The 27,031-nt window shown below is 62.1% G+C and overlaps 1 protein-coding gene across 1 annotated transcript in view; it reads right to left on the bottom strand.

Annotated features, from left to right (window-relative positions):
• Positions 1-5,814: 5,814 nt before the first annotated feature.
• Positions 5,815-27,031, bottom strand: part of ZC3H3 (zinc finger CCCH-type containing 3) — a 63,171-nt gene continuing 41,954 nt past the window's right edge. Inside the window, 8 exon segments of the mRNA XM_033126721.1 lie at positions 5,815-6,221; positions 7,792-8,135; positions 8,696-8,850; positions 13,898-14,029; positions 16,010-16,079; positions 16,176-16,337; positions 16,414-16,456; positions 21,201-21,388. Of these exon segments, the coding sequence (XP_032982612.1) occupies positions 6,190-6,221; positions 7,792-8,135; positions 8,696-8,850; positions 13,898-14,029; positions 16,010-16,079; positions 16,176-16,337; positions 16,414-16,456; positions 21,201-21,388 (1,126 nt within the window). The 3' untranslated portion in view covers positions 5,815-6,189.

Below are 27,031 nucleotides of genomic sequence, written 5' to 3' on the forward strand. Positions count from 1 at the left end.
GCCGGGTACGGGGGCCCGCCTCCCAGGGAGGGACGTGCGTCCCTGGACCAATAGGAGCCCCAGACCCGCCGCCCTTATTTGCCTATCCCCATGGCAACCTGGAGCCCAGCTGTCAATCTCCAGCGGGGAACAGCTGTGGGAAGGGGTGGTGACCCGCCGCCGGGGATAGGAGGGGGCAGGGCCCTCTGGTGGCCGCCGCGGGGGACTGCACCCGCAGAGGACATGGGGGGCGCGAGGGCGCGAGACAGAGAAGGGTGCCGGGCGCCGGGACCGGCTTGCGGCCTCTGGGGCCTCGCGCCCGCTACGGGGCAGCCGGAGAGTCTCCGAGAACAGAGAGCTCCCCTCGGTGCCTCGGTCCCTCCGCCGCCTCGCTGGCCGTGAACCCGCAGCCCTTTCTCGACAGGCGGGGAGGCCGCGTCCAGCCCGCTAGCGTGGCGGCGCCGGGACCTTCCGGCCTCCTGACACGGTGACACTGCGGCCCGGCGGGCGCTGCGCGGGGCAAGCCGGTTATTTTTAGCGCTTGGTTCAGGAGGGTTCAGGAATTCAGTCAACAAAGTTGCTGGCACCTCTGTGCGGCGGGATGCACGCGGGACGGCGGGGCTCCAAGGGGCGCGGAGGGGATGGAGGATTGGGGGCGCAGGGGCCGGGGTGGGGGGGTGGCACGCGGCGCGCGGTCGGCTCCAGAATTAGGAATCCCAGGCCCCAGCTGCCCACCCGCCCTGGTCTGGCGGGGCTTTGGGGCACGGTGCCGGATCGGATGGGCATGGGTGACGGAGGTGGGAAAGCTCCAGCACGAGGAGAAAACGCGAGGGACAGGGCCTCACGGCCGAAGGTGAATCCGGTTGTCCAGGGTCGGTGACTGGGAAAAGGGCTGTGGAGCTGTGGGTGCCAGGAGCAAGGGAGAAGTCCCTGACATCTCCCCTCAGGGGTCAACGGGTATGGGAGGGGCCACCCAGGCTGCGGCCTGACCCAGAGCGCCCCCCCAATTCTCTATACTGCTGTTACATAACTTTTACAATCTAAAAATTCAATATTAAATGTAACCGTTTATGCACAGGAAAAAAAGTCTGGAAAGATGTGGGCAGTGTCACCAGGGGCAGCCTAGACACTTGCTGGGGGCATTTAGCTCCCAGGGCTTGTACCTTGTTCCAGCTCCAGTGTCTATAATAAAAAATGTCGTACAATTGGGAGTGAAATCCCACTTCCTAGGATGTCATGGGGTGGCCTGGCTGCCCTGTGCCAGGTGGGCACCCCATTCCCCTTCCCCCTCACCCCATCCTGCAGGCAAAGCGTGGGGAACCCCCAACAGGGATGGCCCAGCAAGTGGCAGAACCCAGGCCCCAGGCCAGGTGCTTGGACTCCAGGATGCATTGCAGGGTTTGGGGTTCCCTTTAAAGCTTCCCATGTCCAGAGGCGCCCCCCGCCCCAGGAGTGAAACTGCAGTGTGAGCTGGTGGTGCGGCTTCCTGTCTGACAGGGAGAGTGCCTGCACTGGACTGCTGTGCCTGACCTCTGTCCCTCACGCCACTGGACCAGGCAGGGGTTTGGTCCCAAGCCCAGGAGGACCCTGGCATGGAGGAGCCCAACACCAGGGGTCAATGTGGGCTTCCTCACAGCTCCTGGCCTCAGGCCGAGGGGCATGGACCCACGGCCATGCCCGGGCTCTGTGGCACCCTGGTGGGCCCAATCATCTCCGCTGTCCCGAGAGGTGCAAGGAGGCAGCTGAGGCCAGGGTGGCCTTGCACATCAGCCCTGACGCCCCCCCCCCCCGCCCCGCCCCGCCCCACCTACCCTGAGCCTCCTCCAGACTCACACTCAGCTACCACTGAGACAGTTTCCCCACATCTGGCCCCATGGGATGTGCAAGGACCCTGGGCCCTGCGCCAGCCCAGAGCCAGCCACCCCTTCATTCGCTCACACACACACATTCAATTCCCTTGCACATATCATTATTTCCTCACCCATTCATTCATTATCCACTAGGAGAGAGAGCTAGCCAGTGCAAGGTGGCTGTACTCAGAACTGGGATGTGGCACAGGGACATTTTGGGCCCAAGTCTCCCCCACCTGAGAGCGACCCGGAAGGAAAGGGCTGCCAGAGGCTGAGCCGGGCACCTACATCCACTACTGGCTTAGGCACCAGGCAAACTCCCCTGGCCCTGGACTTGGCGTCGGGTTGGACTGGCTTTCTAGAAGTTCTCTGGGCCAACAGGCCTGCCCTCAGCTTTTGGCCACCTCCAAGCCTGGGAGCCGGAGACCCTGCAGAGGCCCACGGCTCTCCCGGGCTCTTGCTGGCCTCTCCGTCCACCCCCTGGCCTCCGCGTACTTGGTCCCGCCTGTCAAGTTCCAGCCAGCCAGGATGGAAAAGAGGCCATCAGCCCCTGTACACAGGTTCCTGAGGGCGTGCCCATGCAGCTGCCCAGCGGGCTCCTGCGGGTGGGTGTGACAGACTGGCCCAGCCCTGGGAAGGCGCTGGCCTCGGTGGTGGGGGTGGGGCTATTAGGAGGCGCCCAGCTGGGTGTGGGGAACAGAGGCTGGGAGGGCCGAGGTCCCCCTCCTGTCTGCCAGGAGTGGCCAGTAGAAGTGCCACAGCAAAAGCAGACAGGTGTCACAGTGGCCCGCGGGGCAAGGCTGTCCTGTCCCTCCCTCAGTAGTCGGTTTTGTGGCCGGGAGAGGAACACCCCAGCTCCCAGAAAGGGCTCTTCCTTCCGATACAGCACCACCGCACTCCTAGGGCCTCTCACACCCACCAAGCAGCTCTGGGACCCGCAGAATTCCACAGGGACCGCTCATGTGGCTCATCATTAAACCTACCCTACAAATGTCGACTGAGCACCTACTATGCGCCAGGCTGCCTGCTCCAGGGGCACCTTCCACCAGTAAGGTTTTCCAGGGATCCCTGATGGAAAACAAGCCTGCGGAAGCTTGATGGTGTAATGCAGTATTTCAGGACAGTCGGGCTTTGTGGCGGGGGTTCGTCCTGGGTGTGCAGAATGACTAGTCTCTGGGAGGACAGCTGGGACGATTGGAAGGACACGCTGAGGGGGCCTGCTCTGATATGGGGAGGGATCAGGAGCTTGGGTGGCCCTGCTGAGGTGGGGCGCACTGTGCGGGCCCCACGGCCACCTCTGCTGGGAGCCCTCAGCTTAGTGCACGTGGCTCTCTGCAGTTGTGCGTCTGTCCTGTTGCAGGGCACACAGGTTTTCAGGTTCCCACTGTCCATGCTCCATCAGAAAGTACTTTGCCCAAGAACCATTGTAGGAGGTCTGGACAAGTCCTATTTGTCCCTCGGAGGCAGCTCCTGAGCTGGGCGAGGGGCCACCTGCCGGCCCCCCGCATGGAAGTTAGGAGGTGAAGCCGCAAACTTCTTTGGGCAGCAGGGCCATGCTCAAGGCCTCTCTGAGGCTGGCATTTCCTCCTGGGCTCAGTGGCCACAGGCCTGGTGCCCGCCCCACTGGGGAGGCTGCGTTGTCCTCAAAGTGAGGGGCCCGCTGTAATGCCAGCATCACTCTGGGGACGCACACTCAGCAGCTGCCTCCTCGGGGACGGGCTCACTGTCGCTGGCACCCCCAGCCCATGCCTCCTGCACACCCACACCGGGAAGTTATTTGCCCATTGCAAACCGTTGCCCACTGCTCCTCACCTCTGACACCAAAGGCTCCAAACGCGCCCCAAGATCTGCCAGCTGGGAGCTCGGATAGTGGACCATGCTCCGGGTCGCCCTCAAATGAAGCTCACCCCTCCCCTCCAACCTTGAGGGTCCGCAAAGGCCCCTCCTCCCCGCTGCAGGCTCTCAGCCCACATGGTCCACTCTGCTGGTCACATGACTTCGGGTCTCATTTAGCCAGCTGGCCTTCCCTGCCCAGGCCACCTGCAGTGTGGCAGGAGGGCCAGAGTGAGGACACCTCACTGCACCTGGCCACTGCCCTCACGTGAGGCTCGCTGTCCTTGAGAAGCGGTGTCACCTGCCGCAAGGGCAGTCCATGGGAGGGCACAAGCCCAGCTACCACCCTACCAGGGTGGTAGGATCCAGAGGAGGGGAGGTGACCCTTCCTGGGTGGGGAGTGTGGTTCTGGCACAGGCCTGAGGCACCCCACTTTGTCTGGATTGGGGGTGACCTGGACCTTCATCCTTGAGGATCTGTTGGCCTGTGCCTTGACACGAGAACCCAGTGACCAATGGGCACCCTCAGCTTAGAGGAGTGGCTCCCTCCTCGCACCTGGGAATAGGGGTGAGGCTGCGCCAGTCCCCAGATGGGTAACAGGGAATGGGGTAGGGCAAAACTGGGCCCAGAAGCACAGGGCAGCCATCAGCCCAGCATCTCTGGCTTCCAGAGCTCCCAGCCTTTTTGGAGCCTTCCATGCTGGCCTCTGGCTGTCAGACTGGCTGCTTCCAGGCGATGGGCTACAGCGTGGGGCACTGGGGCCTGGGTCCCATCCCTCTGCCACCAGGTGGTGTGGAGGCCTTCGTCTGCACCCTGGAAGTCGAGCCGCCACAGTTCAGATCAGGCCCAACCAACAACCACGTCTGTCTGTCCATCCCGGCACAGGAGGGAGAATTTATACTCAGCCCTTCCATCGCCAAGCTTCGCCCTTTGTGGAGAGCTCACAGAGGGTGTCAAGAGGGGTCCCTAGGGGAGGAGGCAAGAGGCTGGGGTGGCCCCGCAGCCCTCCCTTGTCAGTGCTTAGCCTGGGGTCTGTGGCTCACACTGTGCCCACCTGCCCCACCTCCAAGGGCCTGGGCCAAGGCTGGCACAGAGGGACCCAAGGGGTAGCCAGCTGAGGACACGTGGCCTGAATGTGTTGGGCCAGAGCAGCCCTGGGGCCAGGCAGGGGAAGGGAGCTGTCCACAGGGGCTCCTCAGTTTACTGACTGGTGGGGAGGGCCCCTTCTTCTGCCCGTCTTAACTCCAGAACCCACCATCCTACTGCACTGGCTGCAGGTGGCCCAGTGTGGGGTCCTGGGCAGTGGCCCCAGCGACAATCACCGAATGACCAGAAACTCGTGCTCTGCTTGATGGAGCGCGAGCTGTCACAGACACGTGAATCCGCCTTGGCTCTTGTCACCTTTGGGGCTGGTATGGAGAGGCCCCATCCCACAGATAGGGCCTGGTGGACGCAGGACCCCTGGACCCTCGTGTGGCTCCGTGGGGGTGCAGTGTCCCCCCCACCTGAACACAGGCTGGGCTGAGGCACCTGAGTCCTCTTGCTCCGGCCAGTGCTGCCCCTTCGGCCCAGGCCCAGAGGGTACGGCAAGAGTGTGAACCTGGATGAGCTGCCTCCCCCTCAGGTTGCCCCAGCCTGCCCGTTGTCCCCTGCTGTGGCCCAGCCACTCTCTTGAGATGCCCAGGGAGCTCTGGAGGGGACCTCAGCTTGGGGTACTCTGGCCCCAGCCTGCTGTGTCCGTGTCCTCAGGGCCTCCTCTGGGCCTCTCCACACCACAAATCACAGTGGTTTGGCCACGGGGGCCAGGCAGCCCCCGCCCCTCTGAGCCATCTCAGGGAGGCGGGAAGTGAGCCCACGTTCTGCCCAGAGGTGGTGCGAGGCTGTGCCTTTGCCCTGCTGGTCCTGTTTAGGTCCAGAGCCAGGTGGGTGGGTGGAAGGACAAAACGGGGGCCACCGGGTGGTAAGCTCTATAGCTCCCAGGTTCTGTGGCCAGTGGTGCCTCTCTCCAGGACGCCTCTCAATCTCTGGCCTCCTGGCGCCCCCGGGGGCACCCACAGGACCTGTGGGCAGCCTGTGGACAACGTGCTTCCGTCTAAGCTGGTGCGCAGCAGGCTGGGTGGTGGCGTGGCAGGGGTCAGGAAAGCCAAGCAGACACAGGACAGAACCTTTATTGCTGAACACGTGCTCGCCAGGGAGGCCAGGCCAGCAGCCTCTCCCTCAGGCAGGAGTCGGCCACTGCCACACCCATAGTGGGCACAGGCCTGCATCCGTCAGGCAGGAAGGTGGGAGCATGTCCTGGGTGGGAGGCTGGGGAGCCAGGTGGGGAGGTGTTGAGACGCAGAGGGGCCTGCAGGCTGGGCCCAGCCCAAGGGAGAGGGTGAGGCCCTGGGCACACACTGGTCAGGGAAGGCTGAGACCCACGTGGGCAGTGACGGCCCTGCGGCCCCTCCTCTGGGGTGGTGGCAGGTGGAGCCTTCCTCTCCAGGGACGAGGGGCTGAGGTAGGCACGGGCTGGCACCCTGGGCCCTCACAGACGGGGCTTGATGTGCAGAGGTCTCCCTGTTCCGAGAAGGGCAGAGGTCAGGCGCCAGGAGCCCCCAGCCAGGAACCCCCCTCCCCACCGAAAGCTTCCCGCTCAGCAATGGCGGGGAGCAGCTTTGGACAGGCCACCCTGGGGTCCAGCCATTGAGTGGGATGCAGGTCTGGCCTGGGTGCCGAAAAGATGGGCGGGGGAGCAGTGGCCTGTAGGCTGGGGGCTCCTGGGCAGTGGGGGGAGCCAGAGTCTGTGGGCGGAGCTGCGAACAGCAGGCGCACAGACGCACCCGCTCACACTGGAGCACACGTGGTGGCCAAGCCGTGCCTTAGAGGGAAAAACCGGGGTGTGTGTGAGCAATTGGCTGGGTGGGGTAGGAGATACCGCGGTCCTGTGCAGGGTGCCAGGGCTGCAGCCAGAGGTCAGGAAGGGGCTAGAGGACAGCTCCTGCCCTGTGTGCCCCACACTCGCTGAGTGCCAATGCCTCTCCCTTCATAGGTAACCACCTCACGGGCCGGTGTTCCCGCTAACCACAGATGTGTCTGTGAGGCTGCTGTCCACGTGCCCAGACAGCCCACCTCTCCTCCTGGGGACCCTGTGCAGGGCTCAGCCGAACTAGAGCCCAGAGTCAGGCCCAGCCAGCCAGGGCCCAGGCCTGCAGTCTTGACAGGCCCCGGCCCCCACCCCTCCTGCTCTGGGGCCCTCCCAAGTCCACCTACGCCTAACCCTCCAGCTCCCAGCCCTGGCCTGAGCTGGGAAAGAAGGCTGCCTGCTGGGGGCTCCCAGCCAGGAGAGGTCTCTGCAGCCTCCCTGGGCCTCGCCCACCCTGCTTGCCTCCTCTGATTCTGGGGTTGGCAGCCACGTTCCTGACCTTACAAAAAAAATTTAAAAAAGAGGTGGCTGCCTCAGGACTCCCACCCTAGTGAGCTGCACCCGGTGGCAAGCTGGGGCCCTGGTCCTGGTGGGCAGGTGGAGGGCCTGGCCGCAGCCTTGCGCCCCCGAAGGTGGCCTTAAACAGGTGGTGTGGGCCCGGCCCCTCTGTGGCCGCGTTCAAGCGTGCTCAGCGGAGCTGTTAGAGAAGGCTGCAGCAAGCATCTTCCATTAACGTTACGACCGTGAAATATGACAATAAAATGATAGCCGTATGGTGGCAAATTTGCAGCCCGCCGAGCTGCGTGGGGTTTATCGTCACTCAAACGCGCGGAGAGCTGTAAAATGTTTACAGAAAGGGTCGTTTGCAGCCATAAAATCCTCTTTTCTCTCCTAAACAAGGCTGAGTGGAACCATTTACCAAGCCCCAAATGTTCACCGGGGAGAGGATGCATCTGTTCTCTCCAGGAGTGTGCGCTGATCTTCCAGAACAAATTAACAGAAATGGGTGCTTTCTAATTAAATCAGCCCTCGGCTGGGGTGGTCCGTGAGGGCGGCCCTGCCCCTGTGGGTGGCAGGTACACACCTGCCAGCCGGGACAGGGCACAGCAGTTCTTTCCAGAACCATCCAGCCCACAACTGGAGATTCTAACTCGGTGGGTCTGAGGTGGGCATTGAAAAAGAAGCCCTGGCTGTGCTGAGCTGGGCTCCGGGGCAGCTGCCTACCTGCATCCTTGGTGGGGGTGCTCCTGGGGGTCCGGGCCCTGGGCGGGCCTCCTGGGCTCGGTGAGGAGTGCAGGGAGATGAAGGCAGGCAGCTTGGAGAGGCTGCCAGAGCCCATCAGCACCGAGGTGGCCTCCTCCTGGAGAGACAGTTCCTCCCGGTCCAAGGACAGGGAGGGGGGGGAGGGAGAGGAGGGGGCGGAGGGGGCGGGGGCCTTTGATGACAAGGGACAGGCTGAAGCTGCAGCTAATGCCCGTGGGGAGCAGGGCCGGGAGGCCGGGCCAACAGCCACAGAGCTGGGGGAGCTGGGCGTCTGTCCGGTGGGGCGCTGGGTGGCCGAAGACTTCCTGCAGGAAAGGGAGGGGAGCAGAACAGTGAGGGTGGGCGGCGGATGGGCAGGGGGGCGTCTGGAGGTGCCTGTCCCCGTGGCAAGGCTCTGGGCCCGTCCCCACCCCTTCCTGCCCCAGCAGCCATCAGCATCAGGTGCAAGGCTGGCTCTGGGCCCAAGGACCGCTGGTGCCATCAGGGGCTGGTGAGCCCTGGCACCACACCGAGCCTGTCCCCACCTTCCCAGCCTGCCCTTTTGGCCCACGCAGGCTCCCACACTCACGGGGAGGAGAGCACGACGTGGCCCCCAGTGCTGTGGGCACCCAGGGTCGGATCCTGCTCTCCCCTGGGGAGTGGGATCGAAGCCCCCCGCTGTCCTCCATGGGGTGCTCTTGGCTCTGTCCAGCCTGAGATCTGGGGTGCGGCACCTCTGGAGACCATGTGATCCTCAACTTTGGACTGAGGTTTCTTTTTGGGTCTGAAGCCCAAAGAACTGGAGGGGTGCAGGGGCTCCCCCAGAGCGGGAGGACTGCTTCCTGAGCACCCGAGTTTACACCCACAGCACCCACATCCCCATCACCTGCTCCTGGAGGGTATGTCGCTGGGCTCTGGGGCTGGGACTGCCCGCCGGCCGAGGCACTTCCGGGTGCGGTGCAGCAGCTGGCACTGGGCGGCCCGGGGGCAGATGCCCCTGCGGGAGAAGTCGGGACACAGCAGTGTGTGCTTCTTCTTGCACTGCAGAGGGAAGGTGCAGCTGGGCACGGCCCTGCACTGTTGTGTAGCAGCCGGGCCGAGCAGCCCCACCTGGCCTGCCCCCACAGTCCATATGCACCCTGAACAAGCCTAGGGCGAGGCTGGGCCAGGCTGGGTGGGGGTTCCTGGGGTGCTAACCCCTCCTCCTGACCACAGCTCACCCATTCCAGCGGGAGATGGGGTGGGGTGGTGGAGGGGATGGGTGGACTGGGGGGCTCAAGGCTTCGGGGTACCTCACTGGGAGGGGTTCAGGCTTCAAGCCTGGGGGTGTGGCAGGTCGGCTGAGGCCACTGCAGGCCTCATCCACCACACCTGTCATGGTGGCTAATTATACCCATGGGGGGCGTGCCATCCAGCAGGTGCTCGGACCAGAGGCCTCAGCTCCTACCTCCCCTCGGCCCGCCTGCCCCTGGGTGGGGGCTGCAGGGCCTTGTTGTGCATCTCCTTCCAGAGGAGGGCGTCCTATTCTCCTCTACCCCCTGCAGCTGGCTTAGCGGGCAGGACCAGGGAGGAGAGGGCCGGCATGTTGCGAGCCCTCTCATGTTGGACCAGGTGACAGGTGGGAAGAGACACAGACCTGGACGAGAACCACCACAGTTAAGTTTAAAACCCGCCACAGTGCTCGCCCAGCTTGGGGATGCGCAGTGGCCTGGGACGTACCTCCTCCCAGCCCAGGACCTCCTCCTGGGCTCGGTCCTCAGAGCTCCCAGCACTGGGACCCAGAGCCCGGCCGAGGACCTCATGGAGCGTGCACGCACCCTTGAGCAGGATCTGGGTACTGGCCCCATTCTTTTTTTTTTTTTTTTTTTTTAACTTATTGGGGTGACAATTGTTAGTAAAATTACATAGATTTCAGGTGTACAATTCTGTATTACATCTTCTATAAATCCCATCGTGTGTTCACCACCCAGAGTCAGTTCTCCTTCCATCACCATATATTTGATCCCCCTTACCCTCATCTCCCATCCCCCACCATTCTTGTCCCCACAGCTGGCCCCCCGCTGCCACCGAGGAACGAGAAGCCCCTCACACTGGTGCGTGGGAACAGGCTGGAGCTGCAGGGCCCCTGAATACCACTGCACCCCATGCCAGCTCATCCCTGTGGGGGTGCTGCTCCCCTCCTGCCCCAAGCAGAAGGCAGGCTCAGGCTTGCTCACTCACCCATTCACTCATTCATTCCTCCCACCAGAGCCGAAGCCCCTCTGCACTGGGCCTGGCCGGTGACAGTGTCCTGACACGCAGCAGCCCTGTCCTTGTAGGGCCCACGCTGAGAGCACAGACATGCAGAAACGCTGAGGTACCAGTGGGGTCTTCTGGGAAAGAGGCTGGTTTGGGTGGGCAGAGGGGACAGGAAAGACCCCTGGGTGGCGAGGGTCCAGCACCGGCCAAGAGCAGACCCACTGCCAGCAGACCCTCCAGCAGCCAGCCCCTGGGCGCTGCACTGTTTCATGCGGGGGCCGAACGCCACGGCTGCTCTGAGCCAAGATGGCAGTGTAGGCGCAATGGGCAGAAAAGGAAGAACGTAAAAGGGCATTTGTGTTTCCTCCTTGATTACATGTTGGAATTTGTGATACACTGGGTTAAATAAAATTCGTTATCACCATTTTTTGTTTGTTTTTGCTTTTTAAGGCAGCTACTAGAAAACTTAAAATCCCACGTGGGGTTCACATCTAGCTGACCTACCTACTGGGCAGTGCCCATCCCACTCAGGCCAGCAAAGACAAGTGGGGAGCCGTGGCCTCTGGTGTCCCCTTATTCTCCACACCCTGGGCCAGGGAGGCTACAGGAGAGGCTTGGTGGGGAGTAAGTACGGCACCCCATCCAGGAGTAACAGGGACACCCCTCGTCAGGTGTTAGTGAGGGTCTGAGTGGGGAACGTGGACTTCATCCCCCTTGGTGCCTCCTCCCCCTGCCCGCCTACGGAAGTGGTGTCAAAGGAGCAAGCTGAAACAGGTTTAAGTAAGATCCAGACTCTCCGAACAGCCAAAACGTCCAGGTTTCAATAGAAAGTGACTCATCATACCAAGAACAACAAAGAACTCAAACTAAATGGAAAAAAAGACAACCAATGTCAACGTGAAACACACGGTGTCGGAGTTACCTGAGAAAGATTTTAAAGTAGCATTATAACTGATTCAACAAGCAATTACAAATAGCCTTGACACAACGAAAACATAGCAAGGCTCATCAAAGAAAAAGAGGATATAATGGAAATTTCTGAACTGAAAAATACAATAACTGAAATAAAAAACTCAGCGTACGGGCACAACAGAATGGAGGGTACAGAGGAAAGGAGCGGTGAACTGAAGACAGAACAGAAATTAACCAATCTGAGCAACAGAGAGAAAACAGACTTCAAAAAATGAGAGGCACTGGAAGTTCTGACCAGAGCAATTAGGCAAAAATAAAGAAATTAAAACAAAATAAAAGGCCTCCAAACAAAAAGGAAGAAAATTATCTCTGTTAGCAGATGAAGAATCCACAAAAATATTTTTCAGAGCTAATAAATGAATTCAGCAACATTTCAGGATATAAAAGCAACACACAAAAACAATTCCGTGACTGTACACTTGCAATGAACAACCTAAAAAGGAAATTAAAAAGCAATTTCATTTATAATAGGAATAAACTTAACCAAGGAGGCAAAAAACGTGTGTGGACACTGGAAACTACTTAACATTGCTCAGAGGGATTAAAGAAGGTCTAGCAGAAACACATCCCATGCTCAGGGATCGGAACACTCAATGTTGTTAAGACGGCAGTTCTCCCCAAAGTGACCTACAGACTCCACGCAACCCCTACCAGAATCGCAAAGCACCCCCAAACAGAAATAGAAAAACCCATCCAAAAAATTCATAGGGACTTGCAAGGAACCCCAAATAGGCAAAACCATCTTGGAAAAGAAGAACAAAGTTTGAAGGAGTCACATTTCCTGATTTTTAAACTTATTATAAAGCTATAGTAGTAAACACTAGCATAAGGAAAGACACATAGACCAACGACTAGAACAGAGAACCCAAAAATAAACCAATAGATTCTTGACAAAAGTGCCAAGCTAATCAGTGGTGCTGGGGGAACCGGGTATCCACATGCAAAGCCTGTCAAAAGGCTGCCACCCACAGCAGCAGGACTTTTACGTAAAAGGAAACCGAGGCCCAGAGGGGTGGGGCACTGGTGTGGGATCACAGCTCGAGTGGCAGGGCTGGGGTTGGACTGGGGTCTGAGCCCCCACCCCAGGGACCCCTCTCAAGCCCACTTGCATGCAGCCTGGAAAGCCTCGCTGGAGGAGAGAAGGGGGGCGCCTGTGGCCTGGGTGGGTGGGGGCAGGTCCTGGCCAACACCTACAGGGTGAAAAACTGAAGGCCTTCAGCCCGAGGAAGGACAGACAGCATGGGCAAAGTTAACAGGTGGTGACAGACAGGGACATGCTGTCTGTGATTCCAAAACCCAAGAAAGACATCCAGAGGACACAAGAGCTTCTGCAAGGCAGGAAGAGGCAGGGGACAGGCACAGCCACGCAGGGGATGCAGGGGACAGAGAAATAAGGAAGTCCTGGGGGACAAAGGAGAGAGGGGCTGGGCTGCAGAGGGGCTGCTGTATGGACCCCTGGTGGCTGCAGAGCATGTGACACATGGGTAACTCCCAGCTCTGCACCAGGAGGGGCTGGAGCAGGGCCATCGGGCTGCGCACACAGGGAGACTGGGAAGAGAAAGCTCTTCCTTAGAGTGCCACTTGGAAACCCAGAAGGGACGATGGCATCAGTGTGTGCAGACGACAGGCACAGTGGCTACTCTCTCGCACATGCACTGAGCAGAAGGAACACCCACAGGGCAGCTGGGGGCGGAGGGCGGACATCACGTCCAATGACCCAGGGGAGCCCACCACTAGCTGGCTGTGGCATCGCACACCAGGCCATGTGTCGCGAGTCCCTGGAGTCCGAGAGCGCAGCCTGCGGGCCTTTCCGGAGGAGATTTAGCCCCAGCCTACACTGCTCCAAGAAGAGGGACTGCCTCTTTAGCAAGGTTAACAATTCCGCTTGGTTCGTGGAATATCGTGGACTCTCTGGGGCCCGTTGGAGGACTCGTGCTCCAGGCGCCAGGTGCCGACTCAGCACTTCCCCATTATTTAGAGAACACAGTTAACCCTCGGCAGCCCGGCTGCTGCTGCGCCCGCCGCCTGCCCACCCGATGGTCTGGCCGGCTCAGCGCTTTCCATCCGTAATCACCAGCCGCTATCCATCATGTGACAGCCACACCGAGAGGGGCGCAGTAAGCACTTCCTCTAAGAGAAGAGAACTTAAATATCGCTCTGCTATTTCCCTGAAAGTGGAATATTTTACAATCATTGCCCATGGCCTCTGTGGGGGTCCCGCCCCCCCCACAAGGGCCTGGGTGTCCTTCAAGGTGACATGCCAGCTCCGGTCAGGTCCCCAGGTCTCAGCCTGGCAGCCGGAGGGGCTTTACCAACTGCAGAGGGTTGTGGCGCACTCGTGCTTCTCCTGGGATCCCTGAATTGTGACCCCTGGAGGGCCTGGGGGGGGCTGGCCCTGCACTGACATTTGCTCCCCTTGCCCAAGGCCCAGTGCTGCCGCCCTGGGCGCCTGCAGTGGAAGGCCCATGTCCTCAAATCCACTGGGGGCCCCCAATCCAGACTGCAGGCCCTTGAGGCAGGGCGGTCATTCACAAGTGTTGGGGACAGGGTGGTAGCGGGCCACCCTGGGTGGTGAGTAGGCTCCTTCTTGGGGTGACAGGGACCAAAGAGGCCTGTCCATGGGTCCCAACCTGGGACCACCTTTGTCCATGCAGCCCCCGCTCTCCGCAGGCCCCACGGGGACAGGGAGGGGTGACAGGACATCATTGAGGAGGAAGGGGCCAGCTGGCTCCGCTGTCGGGAACTCCCACAGCTGACAGGTGAGGCGACAGGCGGCGTTTAGGGCCCCGCACCACCCAGTTCCCCAGTTGCCGGTGCCACCTGGGGGCTGCAGGTGCCAGGGCAGGCACTGAGGAGGCCAGCCCGCCACACCCCTCACCTTCGCGCCCAGCGGGCAGTAGCCTTTGAGGAAGTCAGTGCAGACCTCGGCCTTCCGGGACACGTAGACATGGCTGTAGGGACAGTTGCTGTTGCTGCAAACGCCCTTCAGGAAGTAGGAGCACACGGGCATCTGTGGGGAAGGAGAGGTGAGGGCTGGCAGACCCCCCGCAGCTCCCCCTCCCGTCAGGCACCCCCGCTTTATAGTGGAGACAACAGGACTCCAAGGCCAGGCAAGATCACGGTGGAAGACCCTCATCAGGGTGACGCCCCAAGGAAGAAAGGGACTTGGTGCTGACCAGTGGGAGGGCGGCAGCAGGAGCCAAGTGCACCTGCGGCCAGGCCAGGTGAGGGCTGCCCACTGCAGAGTCAGACCCTGGTTTCTGCAGACGGCGAGGTCACCGGGCAGGACACAGCTGCCCGAGCACAGACAGGACGAGGACACGGAAGTAGGGCTGGCTCCGGCCAACACGTGCTGCCACCAGAGTCTGACCCTGCTTTGAGCCTGCCCAGCTTCCAGGCTGTGGGGCCACGTGGGATGGGCCAGGTGGGCCTGCAAAATCCCACCGGTTTTCTATCTGCCTGATGGGAGAGCAGCTAGCAGGGCCTGTGGGCTGGAGACCTGACCCGGCTGGTGAAGCATGGGTCGTGGGCTCGGTGGGCAGGGAGCTGCCTGGCAGGAGCCCAAGCCTGTGCACTGACCTCAGGCTGGCACTCTGGAGGCCCGGCTGGCAGGGGCCGGCTCCAGCGCAGGCAGCGGGCTCAGGGGAGACCTCATCGGGGACAGGGAGCAGGAGCCTGGGCAGGGCTGTGTGGCCCCAGCAGTCCCTGGCCCCCAAGTTGGGAGACGGAGATGTGCAGCACATGTCCTCCCCATTGGGGGAAACTGAGGCCTGTGGGCCAGCAGGAGGGTCTCTGATCTCACCCCCTCTGAACACTGCCCCTCCCACAGGGAATGTACCTGCCACAAGGGTCACCCCTGCGGTCTCACCCTCCTGGGGTCTTCAGGGTGGGGGCTGGGGGCCGCTGGCCCTCCTCCTCCCTCCTCTGTTGGGCAGCCCCCTGTGGGTCCCCACTGGCTGGCCCTGGGCTCCTCACTGCACTTTTCCGGAGGGCGGGTGTGGGGAGGCTGAGGAGGAGGAGGGAGAAACTAGAGAAACAAAGGGCAATCTCTGTGCTGGAGTTTATCTTTAATTGTCTTTTAACTGCAGCACGGAGCGGAGAGGGGCCGGCGTCCGCACACAGCGCCTTTAATGCGCTTTTGATCTAGAGCCCAAATTAGCTCTAATCAAAAGGGTAATAAAGCCAACTGCACGCCACACGGAAGTCCTCGCCTGTCAGCACGGCCACCAGCAAGAGGAAACCGCATTCTCATTTCAATTAACCTTGTTTGCACCCGCCACGTCCGCACAAATAACAATAACGTGAATTCAGGGGCTGGGGGGCGTTCTCGTCAGACAGCCCAGCCGGCCGTGCGGCTTCGGAGCTCAGAGCTAATGAACCCGAGACAGACTCCACGTGACTTTCCAAACTGCTCACAGCAGAGTCTGGAGTTCTATGAGGGAGAGAAATGCTGACTCTTCCCAAGTCCCTCAAGGGGAAAGCTGTTGCAGCACTGCCTCTGCCCGTGGTGACGGGACGGAGATGGGTGCTCGGCTCCTGGGCACCAGCCAGTCCTGACCCCTGACCTCACAGTTCCCAGCCCTGCCCTCCCAGCAGGTGCTGGGACCACAGGCCCTGCCCTGGCTGCCCCCACGGTGGGTGTCTGCGTGATGGGGTCTGCTCACTTCCCTCAGCCCACACAGTTGGGTGCCTCCCTGTCCCCCTGTGCCCGGGGGCCTGCGGCCTTCCAGCCCACCAGCCCACAGCTGCCGCTCGCCAGTAGGCGGGAAGGCACGTGGCAGGGGCTGGGGTGGAGGCCTTCCATGTGCCATGTGGACACCCTCCAGGTCAGCTGGGGTAAGAAGCAGCTGAGCAGAACAGCCCCCATGTGGGGAGAGAGGGGCAGAGCCTTTGGGCCACACCCCTGCTCCTCAGGGAGAAGTTGGGGGGGACAGGTGCCTGGCAGGGACCTCGGGGGAACATGCCCAGGGAGCCCCAGGCTGGCACTCACCTTCTCCTTGGAGACCTGGTGGGAGAATGGGCAGGTCCCGTCTGTCTTCTTGCATGTGCCCCGGACAAACCTGTGTACGCGGAAGAGAGGGTTTGAGGGGAGGGCTGCCGAGATGGGCAGGGGCTCTGTGCACCCCCACCAGCCCCCGAGCCCCGCGGGCGGTCACCTGGTGCACACGGCCACCTTCTCGGGATCGTGGATGTAGGGGCAGTGCTCGCCGCGGTTGCACCTGCCGAAACGGTTGTAGTACATGCAGTATTCCGGCTCCTTCCTGCGCCGCCTCTGCCTGGCCTGTCGGACGATGGCCAGACTGCGCTGCAGGGCCCGGCTGTGGACACACGGACACATGAGGCGTGCAAGGCCCAGGCGCACAGGGCCCCACCCGCACAATCCCAGGGACATACTTGGCCAGGGAGCGGCTGCAGCTGCTAGCAGGGTCCAGTCGGCCTGTGGGGAGAAAGACCACAGGTCAGGTCAGCCAGGACACCCCCATGGGCTCTGCCTGCTCACCTGCTTGGTGCAGGACCCCCTAGAGTCCCCACCCTCAGCTCAGGCACTGCTGCCCCTCCGCTCAGACTGGGTCTCTGCCAGACCCCTTGGGGACAGCGTTGAGGACAGAGTAGAGCCCCCCACCCTCCGTGCAGGAAGCATCTGTGGGGTGGAGGGCCAGGTCCAACCGCACGGTTCCCCAAGGCCACACAGGTTGCTGGGCAGTGGGCTCACCACAAGGCAGAGGGTCCCAGGAACAGTGGGAAGGGGGGGCGTCTTCCTACGTCCCTCTGCCTGGAGCAGAGGCCAGGGATGTGGGACCTGAGTGGGTCCTGAGGATGCCACCTGACTTTGCAGTACCCAAGAATGGCTTTTCTGTATTTAAAGGGTTGTAAAATGGAAACAACAAAAAAAGAAGCATGTGGCCACAAAGCCTGACATCCTCCTCACGCCAGGCTCTGAGGGAGTAGTGCCCACCGAGGCCCGTGGAAGCCCTGCCAGGCACATCTGGCTTCCCGGGGGGCCCCAACAACGCCCACTCCTCATAACTGTGGAGGTGCCTTAGGGCACGCCTCAAAATCAAGCACAGAGGACCAAGCAAGGTGTCTCTGAGGTCACCAACTGTGGACAGAGGGAAGCTGTTCACCAAGTGGCCAGTGAGGACAGGAAGAGCGCAGGGGACACTCCCCGCCAGGGCAGCTGTGCTTGGGTGGTGCTGTCCCCGCCTACAACCCCCCAGGACCCAGGAGGGCAGGACACAGTGAGCGCCTGCTCAGGACAGCCACCCAGGCTCCCCAGCTCATCACACGCCCATGTCACCCCCCAGACCAGATCCAATTTCCCACAGGCAACTGCTGAAATGGATCTGGTGGTAGGAGGCAGAAGTGACATCACTCAGAAATTCTAGGGACCTGAGGCGATGACAAAGCACCCAGGCTTTAAAGGGACATCCCCAAGCTGCTGGCCCTGAGCTGCCCCATCAGGGCCACATGGGAAGCCTGGGCAGGTGCCCTCCTGCCACCTGCAGGTCCCCAGCCCCGCCCTCCCCAGAGAGACCTTTCCCAGGGCCCTCAGCTCCATCCCATCTCCTGAGCCCCAAACATGGCCTGTCCAAACCCAAACTCCCTTGCCCCCACAGGGTGGGCCTCAGACACCCCTCTTCTATACCCGACCGCTACTGAGCCCTGACTGTCCCTCTGGGCCGGGCCCCCACTGGCCGCTGGAGCTACCCACTGCTAGTGTCTGTCCCTCTCTGAGCTTCGGTCTCAAGTTTAAAAAGGGTGGTTCCAGGGCTAAGCAGGGGGACCCCCAATGGGAGGGAGTGCCTACGTGGGGGCCAGGCTGGGGGCCCAGGCTGGTTATGGTGCAGGGGGCTGAAGGATGGAGTGAGGGGGCTCAGGGTGTGAGCGGCTGGCAGGGAGGGGGTCTTAGGGCCCCAGACCACAGTGGAGTCCTGGTTCCCAGGCTGGGGACACCAGTCCTGAGCGGGCAGTGGGAGCCAGTCCAGGTGGCACGTGGTACCGTACACCTGCCAGCCAACGGGTGACAGAGTGCAATGTGATAGCTGGTGGTGACCACGGTTCCCGGGCTGTCACCCAGGCTGCTGGTGACGGTGACGCTCTGGCGCCATCTGCTCCTGCCAGGGCTGCTGTTATCACGCTGGCCTGTCAGATGCGGCCCCCAGGCCTGGCCTCTGAAGGGGAAGGTGGACTCCCCTTTCCACTTTTCAGTCTTAAAAAGATACTAGCTCGGCTCACGGTGGGAGGCTGAGGCACCTTTTCAAATGCTTTGCAGTGTTAAAAAATGCACGCCAAGTAGTTGGCTTGAAAGGAGGCAGGAGGGCTGAGAGGTGCTAAAAAGTTCAGCTGAAACTCGCAACCTGGGAGGGGAAGCAGAAGGGGAGGCGCTGAGTCTTCAGAGGACTTGCGCTTCCCAAGGATCTTCCCGAAATAGCGCAGCAGCAGCCCCCCCAGTCAGCTTCTTCTCTGCCGTCACCCTGGGGGAGAAGACTGACTGACACGGTCTGGGCTCTGGAGGTGGGAGCCCCGGAAGGGGCATGCGGGAGGGGGAGGCAGTGGGTGGGCCTCGGTGCTGCCTGCAGACAGCCGACAGGGCCCTCTGAGTGCGGGGCTGGCACATCACAGGTCACAGATGAGCCTATGCGGCACACACACCCATAACCTGCCACGTGGCGGCCGTTAGAAGCAGGAGGGCAGCCTTGCTCTGGGGCCTGGGGCCAGCCCAGTGAGGTGGCTCTGGCAGATGGACAGGGGCTTCTGCCCACCACAGGGATAGCAGGCGGTTGGGCCAGAGCGGGGCTGAGGTCTGCCCACAAGGAGGCACGGGCCCAACCAGGGGCGGACTGTCCTGAGAAGCCTGGGCAACCAGGAGGGGCGAGGAGAGGACAGGTCCAGGAGGGCTGCACTCTGTTGCAGTCAGAGCTGCGCTGACACCACAGGAGAAAATCTCCTTCTTTAATCCCTTCACTAAGTGGGCTGCAGGTCAGAGGGCACTGCCGGGGGGGGGGGGGGGACACGGGACAGCCCATCCTCCTCAGTCAGGTCCTGGCCACACCCAGGGGCAGGGCCTCGGGGGCTGGGATTCTGCCCTGCCCTCCCTGTGGTCTGTGTGCCAAGTCCCACCCCGCTGCCCTAGCTGGCCAGCCCGCAGCTGGCCAGCCCTGAGATGGGGAAGGCTAGCCCCAGGACTGCCCCTCAGTCGTCACCAAGGCTGGTCAGCAGGGTGGCAGCTGTAGCCTGCAGGTTGTCCTGGGACCCCGCCCCCTAGGCCCATCCCTCTCACTTCTTTCCTGAAGGCTGGAGCCAGGGGAGGAGGGCCCGGAAGGCCAGGAGGGCCTGTGCCCAGGAAGTGGGAAGGGGGATTCTGCAGAGCCCAGCACGTGGAGGGAAGCGGGCTCAGGTGGCATCGCCCCAGGGAGAGGCAGGTGGCAGGTAGGGCAGCAGGGCCTGCGCTGGGGAGGAAGGCAGAACCCCCCATAGCTGGCCCCTGCCACTGCCCCTCCTGCTCTGACTGCCGCCGCCCCCCCGGCAGCAGCCTGGCTCTCCCCAGGGCTGGACTTAGGGCCCAGTGCCAGGGGCGGGAGCAGCTCTAACATGGCTCCCAGGCTGATGTTTGTGAGGAGGTATGAGTGCAAACCTGCCTCTTCTTCTCAGCCTCCAGGCACCTCTCCTCCCACCATGGACGCCAGGGCACAAGAAGGGACAGAGAAGTGAGAAGAAGTGGTGGGTACAGCCCTTGCCCACAGTCCACACAGCCCACTTGGACAGCAGGTCCCCAGCCAGCACCGTGATGGCCCAAAACCACATCCAAATCTGGCCCTTGCACATGGATGGTGCGAGTGCCAGAACGGTCAGTGTCATGTCTGGCCGGGGGGAGTCCCCAGGACCCGGACCATGGGGTTGACGTGGGGGGACGTGGTGGCCCTTGGCATGCCTGGTGGAGGAAACACCAGCAAACAGGGCATCCCGTGTGCTGGCCAGTGAGCTCTGTCCAGCCCCGCGCGAGGACAACGGGGAGCAGAGCCTGAATCCCGCCAGGTCAGCTATGGGGGATGGGGGAGGGCAACCAGTGTGCCCTTCACCAAGGAGGCCCCAGGAGAGACTGGTGCCAGGGTCCCCCCACACGAGGCCAACCGGACACTGCAGGGTACCTCCCACAAACCTACCTGGCACACCAGCTTGGCTGGGGCCAGCCCTGTAAAGAGCCTACTCAGTGGGAACGGCAGGCGGGGAGGGGCTCTGCTTTACCCAGGCGGCAGTGGGTGGAGGAAGGGTCTGGAACCCTGCCCTCCACTGTGCCAACACCTGTGTGGGGCCCTGCAGACCACGAGTGCCAATGCCATGGGCCTTCAAGCTTTGGGGGTCAGAGTCAGGACTGCAGGGAGCGGAGGGGGGACGTCCTGACCCACAGTGGCATGTCCAAGGGGCTGACCCTTGAGAGAGCCAGTGAGGAGGCCTGGCCAGCGCTCTGCACCTGCTCCCCTGCACCACCCCCTGCGGGTGAGCATGGAGGCTAAGGCTCAAAGGTCCTGGGAGGTCCTATCGCCCAAACCCAGAGGAAGGAATGGGGTAACTGAGGCACACGGGCACAGAGGAGCCTTGGCCTCCAAGCCCCTAGTGCCTCTCCTGGGGAGCCTAATGCTCCCTGCCTGGAGTTGGGCAGCAGAGGCCCTGGGAGCCCAGCCAGGCAGGGGCTTTGCGGGCCGCTCGGGCATCTTCTTCCCGCCCCTCTGGGTGTGGGGCGTGGGGCTGGGGACGGCCAGGCCTCTGCAACCCCACAGTGCCCGCAACCTGGCCCTTTTTTATTTCACAGGAAAGGAAGGGGTGAAATTGGACTGAGACCAAGTATTTTTCTAGTTAATTTGTACAATAAGCGAGTCCAAAGCATTTCCTCCTTCCCGGCCTGTTTCCCCAGGCCGAGGGGGCAGGCAGGGCGGCAGCGCCACCTCCAGACACAGTCAGGAGGCGTTGCCAATGCGATTCCGGCATCGCAGCCCCAGGTGTTCGCTCGCTGGCCCGGCCGGTCGTGTTTACCATACCTGGCTCATCTCCTTTGTCCAGGAGCAAACACGGAAAATCAGGGGCCGCTCAGCCAAGCAAGAGCCTCGCCCGCGGGAGCCTTCTCCGGGGACACAGAGGTACCCCGGCTGCTGTGTCAGCGCTGCAGTGATGGGGAGCCTCACCTGTGCGTAGGATGGGCCTGGGGCCCCCATCGCCTCCTGGCCGGCCACAGGTCTTGGAGAGCTTATTGGCTGACACCCTGTAGAGGACCCCTCCGATGCAGCGGTAGCCTTTGTTCCGCCACCGGGGGGAGCCGGCCTGGGCTCTCCCACCCCCGCTGGCAGGGCGCAGGCGGTTCAGCCCCGAGGACCTGCAGACAGGGAAATGCCAGTGAGCCGAGCCCCGGGGCCCACGGTCAGGAGACCCCCACCCCCAGGCATAGGAGGTGGTGCCCCCAACCCTGCCAATCAGGCTGAGACCTCGTGAGCCTCTGAAGGGACAAGCTGCCCCCTCCAACAGGCATACCACTGGGACATGACCCCTGACACCCCCACACTCAGGGCTGCCTGGGTGGCACCAACCAGGGCCCTGTGGTGACCTGGCCATCCCACTCCCCCAGCTAGCATGTGGGCAGGCAGCCACCGAGACCAAGGGACCAGCCAGTCTCAGGACTCCAGAAGGGAGTGGGGCTTCCCCCTCAGAACACATTTCAGCAGCAATTTGCTTATGCAAATTGAGCTTAACTCTGGATTAGCTCAGACTCTGCTCAGAGCACTCTTGCCCCTGAGCCCCCTTGCACCCCCTGGCAAAGGCCTGCTAGTTGTCCCCTGTACACACTGCCTCTACCCAAGGATGTCCCCAACAGGAGCGGCAGGCATGAAGAGGGCGCCCGCTTGGCCCAACAGAGCACCTGAAGTGAGTGGCAGGGCAAGCTCCTGCTGGGGCCTGTCCTGGGTTGGGGAGGGGCAGTGCATGTGTGCAGGCCCCCCGCGGCTCTCCGGGCCCTCCCCTGGGAAGCACATGGGCCCCCAACTCCCCCTTGGGCAGCTGCCCAGGGCCAGGGAGGGGCGCCCAGGGTGGGGTCTGATGAGTGCTGAGGGCACAGGCGCCCATGGTGGGCTCACAGGCAGAGGTGCCAGGTCGGGCAGCCCCGCTTCAGGCTCGGCTGCCACCCCCACCACTCAGAGCCGGCTGCTGCCCCTCTAGGCCTCAGTGTCTCCGTGCTTCTCACCAGCCTGCAGCCTCCGAGGGCCCGTAAGAGAAAGACCGTGTGCAAGCGAGCTGTGCTCGCTGGGGGACCCAAAGCTGCGGTGTAAGTATAAACGCGGGCAGGAAGCGCCCAGGGGGCCGCCCGCCCGAAAGCACTTAACCCAGTTTCCCTTAATTAAAATTCAAGTTCACAAACACCAATCTTGGAGGGAACAAGTCGCACCCTGGGGCCCAGCCATCCGGCCCAGGCTGTCCGTGCCCCACAGGCTCCAGCCACCCCACACAGGGCATGTCTGGGCAGGAGGACGGAGTGGGTGGGCACCCTGTGGGGGACCCAGCAAGACCAGCAGAGTCTCCTCAGACCTTGGGGCATCTGAGGCCAGGCTAAGGTGTGAGGAGGGAGCAGCTGCGGGACCCCGTCAGCCCTGGGGGCGGTGGCCACTGTGCTCAGGGTACAGCTCGGCCTGAGTCCAAACCACACAGGCTGTGGCCACAGCAGCTGGCTCAGCCCAGAGCCCTCAATGGTCTGACCCCCACCTGCCCCTCATCATGGAGTGGCCACGACCCCCAGGCCTCCTGCCAGGCTTCCCTTGCTGATAACGGGGCCGCCGCCTGCCAGGAGCAAGAACATGGCTCTAGCTGCCTCTTCCTGTGGGAGGACCTGGCCTCCAGGACCACCACTCCTACCGCCCCAACTCCCCTCCCCTGTCTATACCACAAGCATGAGGGACAGGTGAGAACTAGACCCTAGGCCCAGCGTCTAGACGCCCCGAGAAGGTGGGAAGGAGGAAACGGATGCCCCGGGAGCCCAGCTTTGAGGACGCGTGCACATGCGCTCCTGGCTGAGTCCAGACAGGGACAGACCACCCCCAGGGGCAGTCACACACAGGTGGCCTCCTCAGAAGTCACTGGCGGCTTCAGGGCAGCGAGTCGGCCCCCAGCCTGCCAGGAGCCTCAGCCTGGGCCCAACCCCCCTGCTGGGGCAGGCCATGCCAGCCCCTCAAGCAGAAGCACTGGCTCACAACCTACTGCCTTTCACAATCTGTGTTTACAGCTAAGAGCCCATCTTAGGTGACACTTCTTTTCCAGGACGTTGTTGATTACTCCCACGATTATAGTTATGGGTGACAGTCTCCTTCTCTCACCCAAAAGACCGCGTCCCTGGGGTCTGCTGGCAATTACAGGGGACCGCAGGCCACCTGGGAGGGGTGGAGCCTGTGCACATGCACGTGCCAAGGGGTGCAGAGCTTTGGCCCCCGGAAACAGCCCGGGACCCCCAGTCTCCAGGGCACCAGAGTTCCCTGGGTACCTTGGTGGGAAAAACTACACCCCCACATGGTGCCATGGGGCTGCCTGGAGGAGGTGAGGCACTCACAGAACTGGGCAGGGCCAGCCAGGGCCCTGGGAGGAGCCCACCTGGCCACAGGAACGGGCCCAGCCTGCAGGTGCCCCCTCACCCCAGCTGGTCCCTGACTTTGGACCAGTGGCTGGGTGGGGGCTGGAATGGCAAGCTGGGGGTACCCACCCCAAACGCCTGGTAGCTTTCTGTTGCCGTGGGTGTCACCGCACTGCAGTAAATTGTTTCCCTAATGGAAAGACAGCCTTTGGAAACGACCGTACTGAGAAGAGGGAATAAAATTAATGAGATAATAGCAGGGCCAAAGACCCAGGGAACGCTCCTGCCCTCGCGGAGACGGCCCTGCAATCCCTTTCCTACAACAGGAGCCTCGGATCGAGAGGCTTCTCTGGCCAGCCGGCAGGCCCACACAGCCAGGAAATTTCATTAACGCTGGAAAATAGGAAAGGTATTAAGCGTGTGTAATGAAGGCGGGGCGGAGCGGGGCTTTCAGACGGGCCTTTCTCTCGCCTTTGTAATGGGAGGCGTGAACTCGCCCTTCAAATCCATTTCTAATCCATTTGAAATACTACAGCAAATTATCTTTCCTTCAGCCCGAAAGCGGCCAGCCAATTTACTCCGAATAGAAGTGACAATGCCCCGGGATTTATCGCCATAACCTTGACTACACCAGGGTGAGGGCTGGGCCTCCCCTCCCCCCCCCCGGGGGGCACAAAGGACAGGTGGGGGGGATAACGTTTTAAATGAAAAGCGGTGGTAACGGGGAGAAGACACCCAACGCCACAAAAGCAGGTGTCAGGAAAAGCTGCTCTCCCCAGTCCGCTGCATGGCCAGCAGCTGCGGAGTTCCCAGTGCGAGGCCACCCCGGGGTCCCTCTGACCTGCGGCCGACCGGTAGCCCGGTGTGGAGGGTGACAGTGGGGCCAGTGCAGGCTGGGCCAGTGGAAGATCCTAGGGAAAAGGGACCCAGAGGAGGGCAGGAGGGTCGGGGCAGGACAGAGGGAGGCTGTCCCTGAGAAGCGGGGGCCAGTTTGGGTGTGCCCGCTCTGGCAGGCCTCCTCACCCTCCCAGGGCTTTGCCGGCCTGCCCTGGTCACCCAAGCTCCCTGCTCCCCAAGCCCTGCGCCACTGCCCAGGCAGGTCCATGCAGTCGCAACCCTGCACAGGGCACCTCTGCCCACTTCGCAGGCTGCACGGCTAAGATGAACCCACCCGAGGCGTCCGCAGCTATGGAGCCTGGCAGACAGGGCAAAGATGTGCACACCTGAAGCGGACAGGCTACTGGCTCCTGAACCCGTGTACACACAGAGCACACACACTGTTCACCTGTGACAGGGCCTGACAAGCAGAGCCGCTCCCGAGGTCCGGTCGCCCACCCGCCCCATGCTGGGTTCTGCACCCAGTGGGCTGCCTCCCCTGTACCCCAGACCCTGGGGCACATCAGATGAGGGCCAGGGGAGGCAGACTCAGGGGCAGGATGGCCAGGAGGGGCGGGGGCAGCCTTGCCCCAGGGAGCCCGAAGCAGCTTCAAGATAGGCAGGTACCCTGTCTCCTGACCAGGGGCAACCACCTTTAAACACACCCCGCCTCGGCCTTTGGCTTGTCCTCTGCTGTCACAGCTGAGGGGACCTCAGCCCCCCACTCTGCTTATTCAACCCTGAGGCTTTCCAAGGCCTTTCACAGCACAGTGTGCCCAGCGCCGATGGGGGCTGGGCATACGTCATATGGATCGGAGGGGGACTGGGCACAGACCTTCGTCCTGGGCAAGAAGGTGCTGTTTCTTGCAGTGATGCTCCTTGGGCACAGGGCCATGGGTGGGGAGAAGCAGGGCAGGTGGGGTAGGGTCAGTGTGTGGCCGAGCTGCCCGGGTAGTGGTGCCCAGGCGGGAGGCGGGCAGGCTGGCTGGGAGCAGAGAAAACAACCGGAGAGGCAGTTCTCAGGAAATGGAGCACGACTGCAAAGCTGCGAGGCGGGTGGGTCTGCGCCGTCAGCAGAAGGGCGGCAGGCAGCTCCGCACAGCAAATTCCAAGTAGGTCAGGCCCAGCGCCACCGTGACAGGCTGCACACTGCTTAAGTGCGCTTTCCACAGAATCGCTGACGGGCACCACCACACACTGCCTGCAAGGGGCCAGCCCCAGCCCCAGCCCCTGCTCCGGCCCCAGGGCCCCAGCCCCAGCCCCAGCTCCGGCCCCAGGCCCCCAGCCCCAGCCCCTGCTCCCTGACCCTAGCCCCCCCACCCCCCCGCCTGGGCTGGTGCAGCCTGTGCCCACTCTGCCTGGCAGGCAAGAGGCTCCAGCCCCCAGGCTGGAGTACAGCTCCCCTCTCAGACACCCCCAGATGAGGGCCAGTGCAGGACAGGCCCCCTCACCTCTGGAGTGCCTCCCGTCCCCAGCACAGTGAGTGGTCTGTAGGGCAGTTCTGGGGGAGGGACACAGAGTTGCTCAGGTGAGCAGGACCAGCAGGGTGGGAGGTGAGGGACAGCCAGAGGGCAGGTGTGCCACACTCCACAGGGGTCTGAGAAGCGGGGCTCAGTGGCCAGGGACCCAGCAGACAGTGACAGCCTCACATGACTGTGGCCTCCTGACCTCACAGGACCCTCCTCAAACCAGACTGGCTCCTCCTGAATGGGACCCACAGCTCCTGGGCTGCGGCACCACGCCCGCTGGGGCTCCCTGCACTCACCTTCCTGAGGTGAGCAGGTGAGCCTAGCGGGGACGTGGGGGCTGTGTGACCCTGGGGGAGAGGTGGGGTGCTGGCAGGTCACCAGAAGCCTTCGTCAGCTGCTGCTCCTTTCCAAGGGGCCCTCACCATCTCTCCCTGGTAATGAACAGAAATTACTCGGCACCCTAGCCAACCGGCGTGCTGGTGGACGACACTACTTGTGCTGCGTCCGTTACAAATACTGCGACTCCATCATGAGGGGCTGGGCTATTTCATGTGCTCACATCTATTCAATTGGTATTTCGATCAATGGGTGCATTACAAGCCTTCCCTTTAAGAGCCTAATAAACAACAAGATGGAAAGTAAAATTCTCCATAAAATGACACTTTTAAAAATCCATTTCGGCTGAAGCCAGTGGTGTTTTGTATGTTAACTGCAAACACAGGTATTATTGGGCCTTAATGGCCCCACACAGGAGGGCCGAGTTCAGCTTGAGGGGCAGAGGGGCTGGGGACCCAGGGCTGGGGCAGGGCCCGGATGTCACCCTCCAGGCTGGGCTGTCGGCCCAGGCCCCCAGCCCGTGACAGCTGGTGCGGGACAGGGCTGCCTCTTCCCATGCTCCCTCTAGACCACTGGGGATGTGGGGTCCAGCCTGGAGAGCACCCTGCTGAAGCCTCCGCTGCAGGGCACAGGGGTCGCTGAGGCCCCATGGAAAAGCCTGGTTGCCCTGACCTCTGGCAGCAGGTGCCTCTTATTGGCTGGGTGACGCGTGTCAGGGCCTGAGCTC

Source organism: Rhinolophus ferrumequinum, chromosome 14 (assembly GCF_004115265.2).
Source record: "Rhinolophus ferrumequinum isolate MPI-CBG mRhiFer1 chromosome 14, mRhiFer1_v1.p, whole genome shotgun sequence".
Lineage (NCBI taxonomy): Eukaryota > Metazoa > Chordata > Mammalia > Chiroptera > Rhinolophidae > Rhinolophus > Rhinolophus ferrumequinum.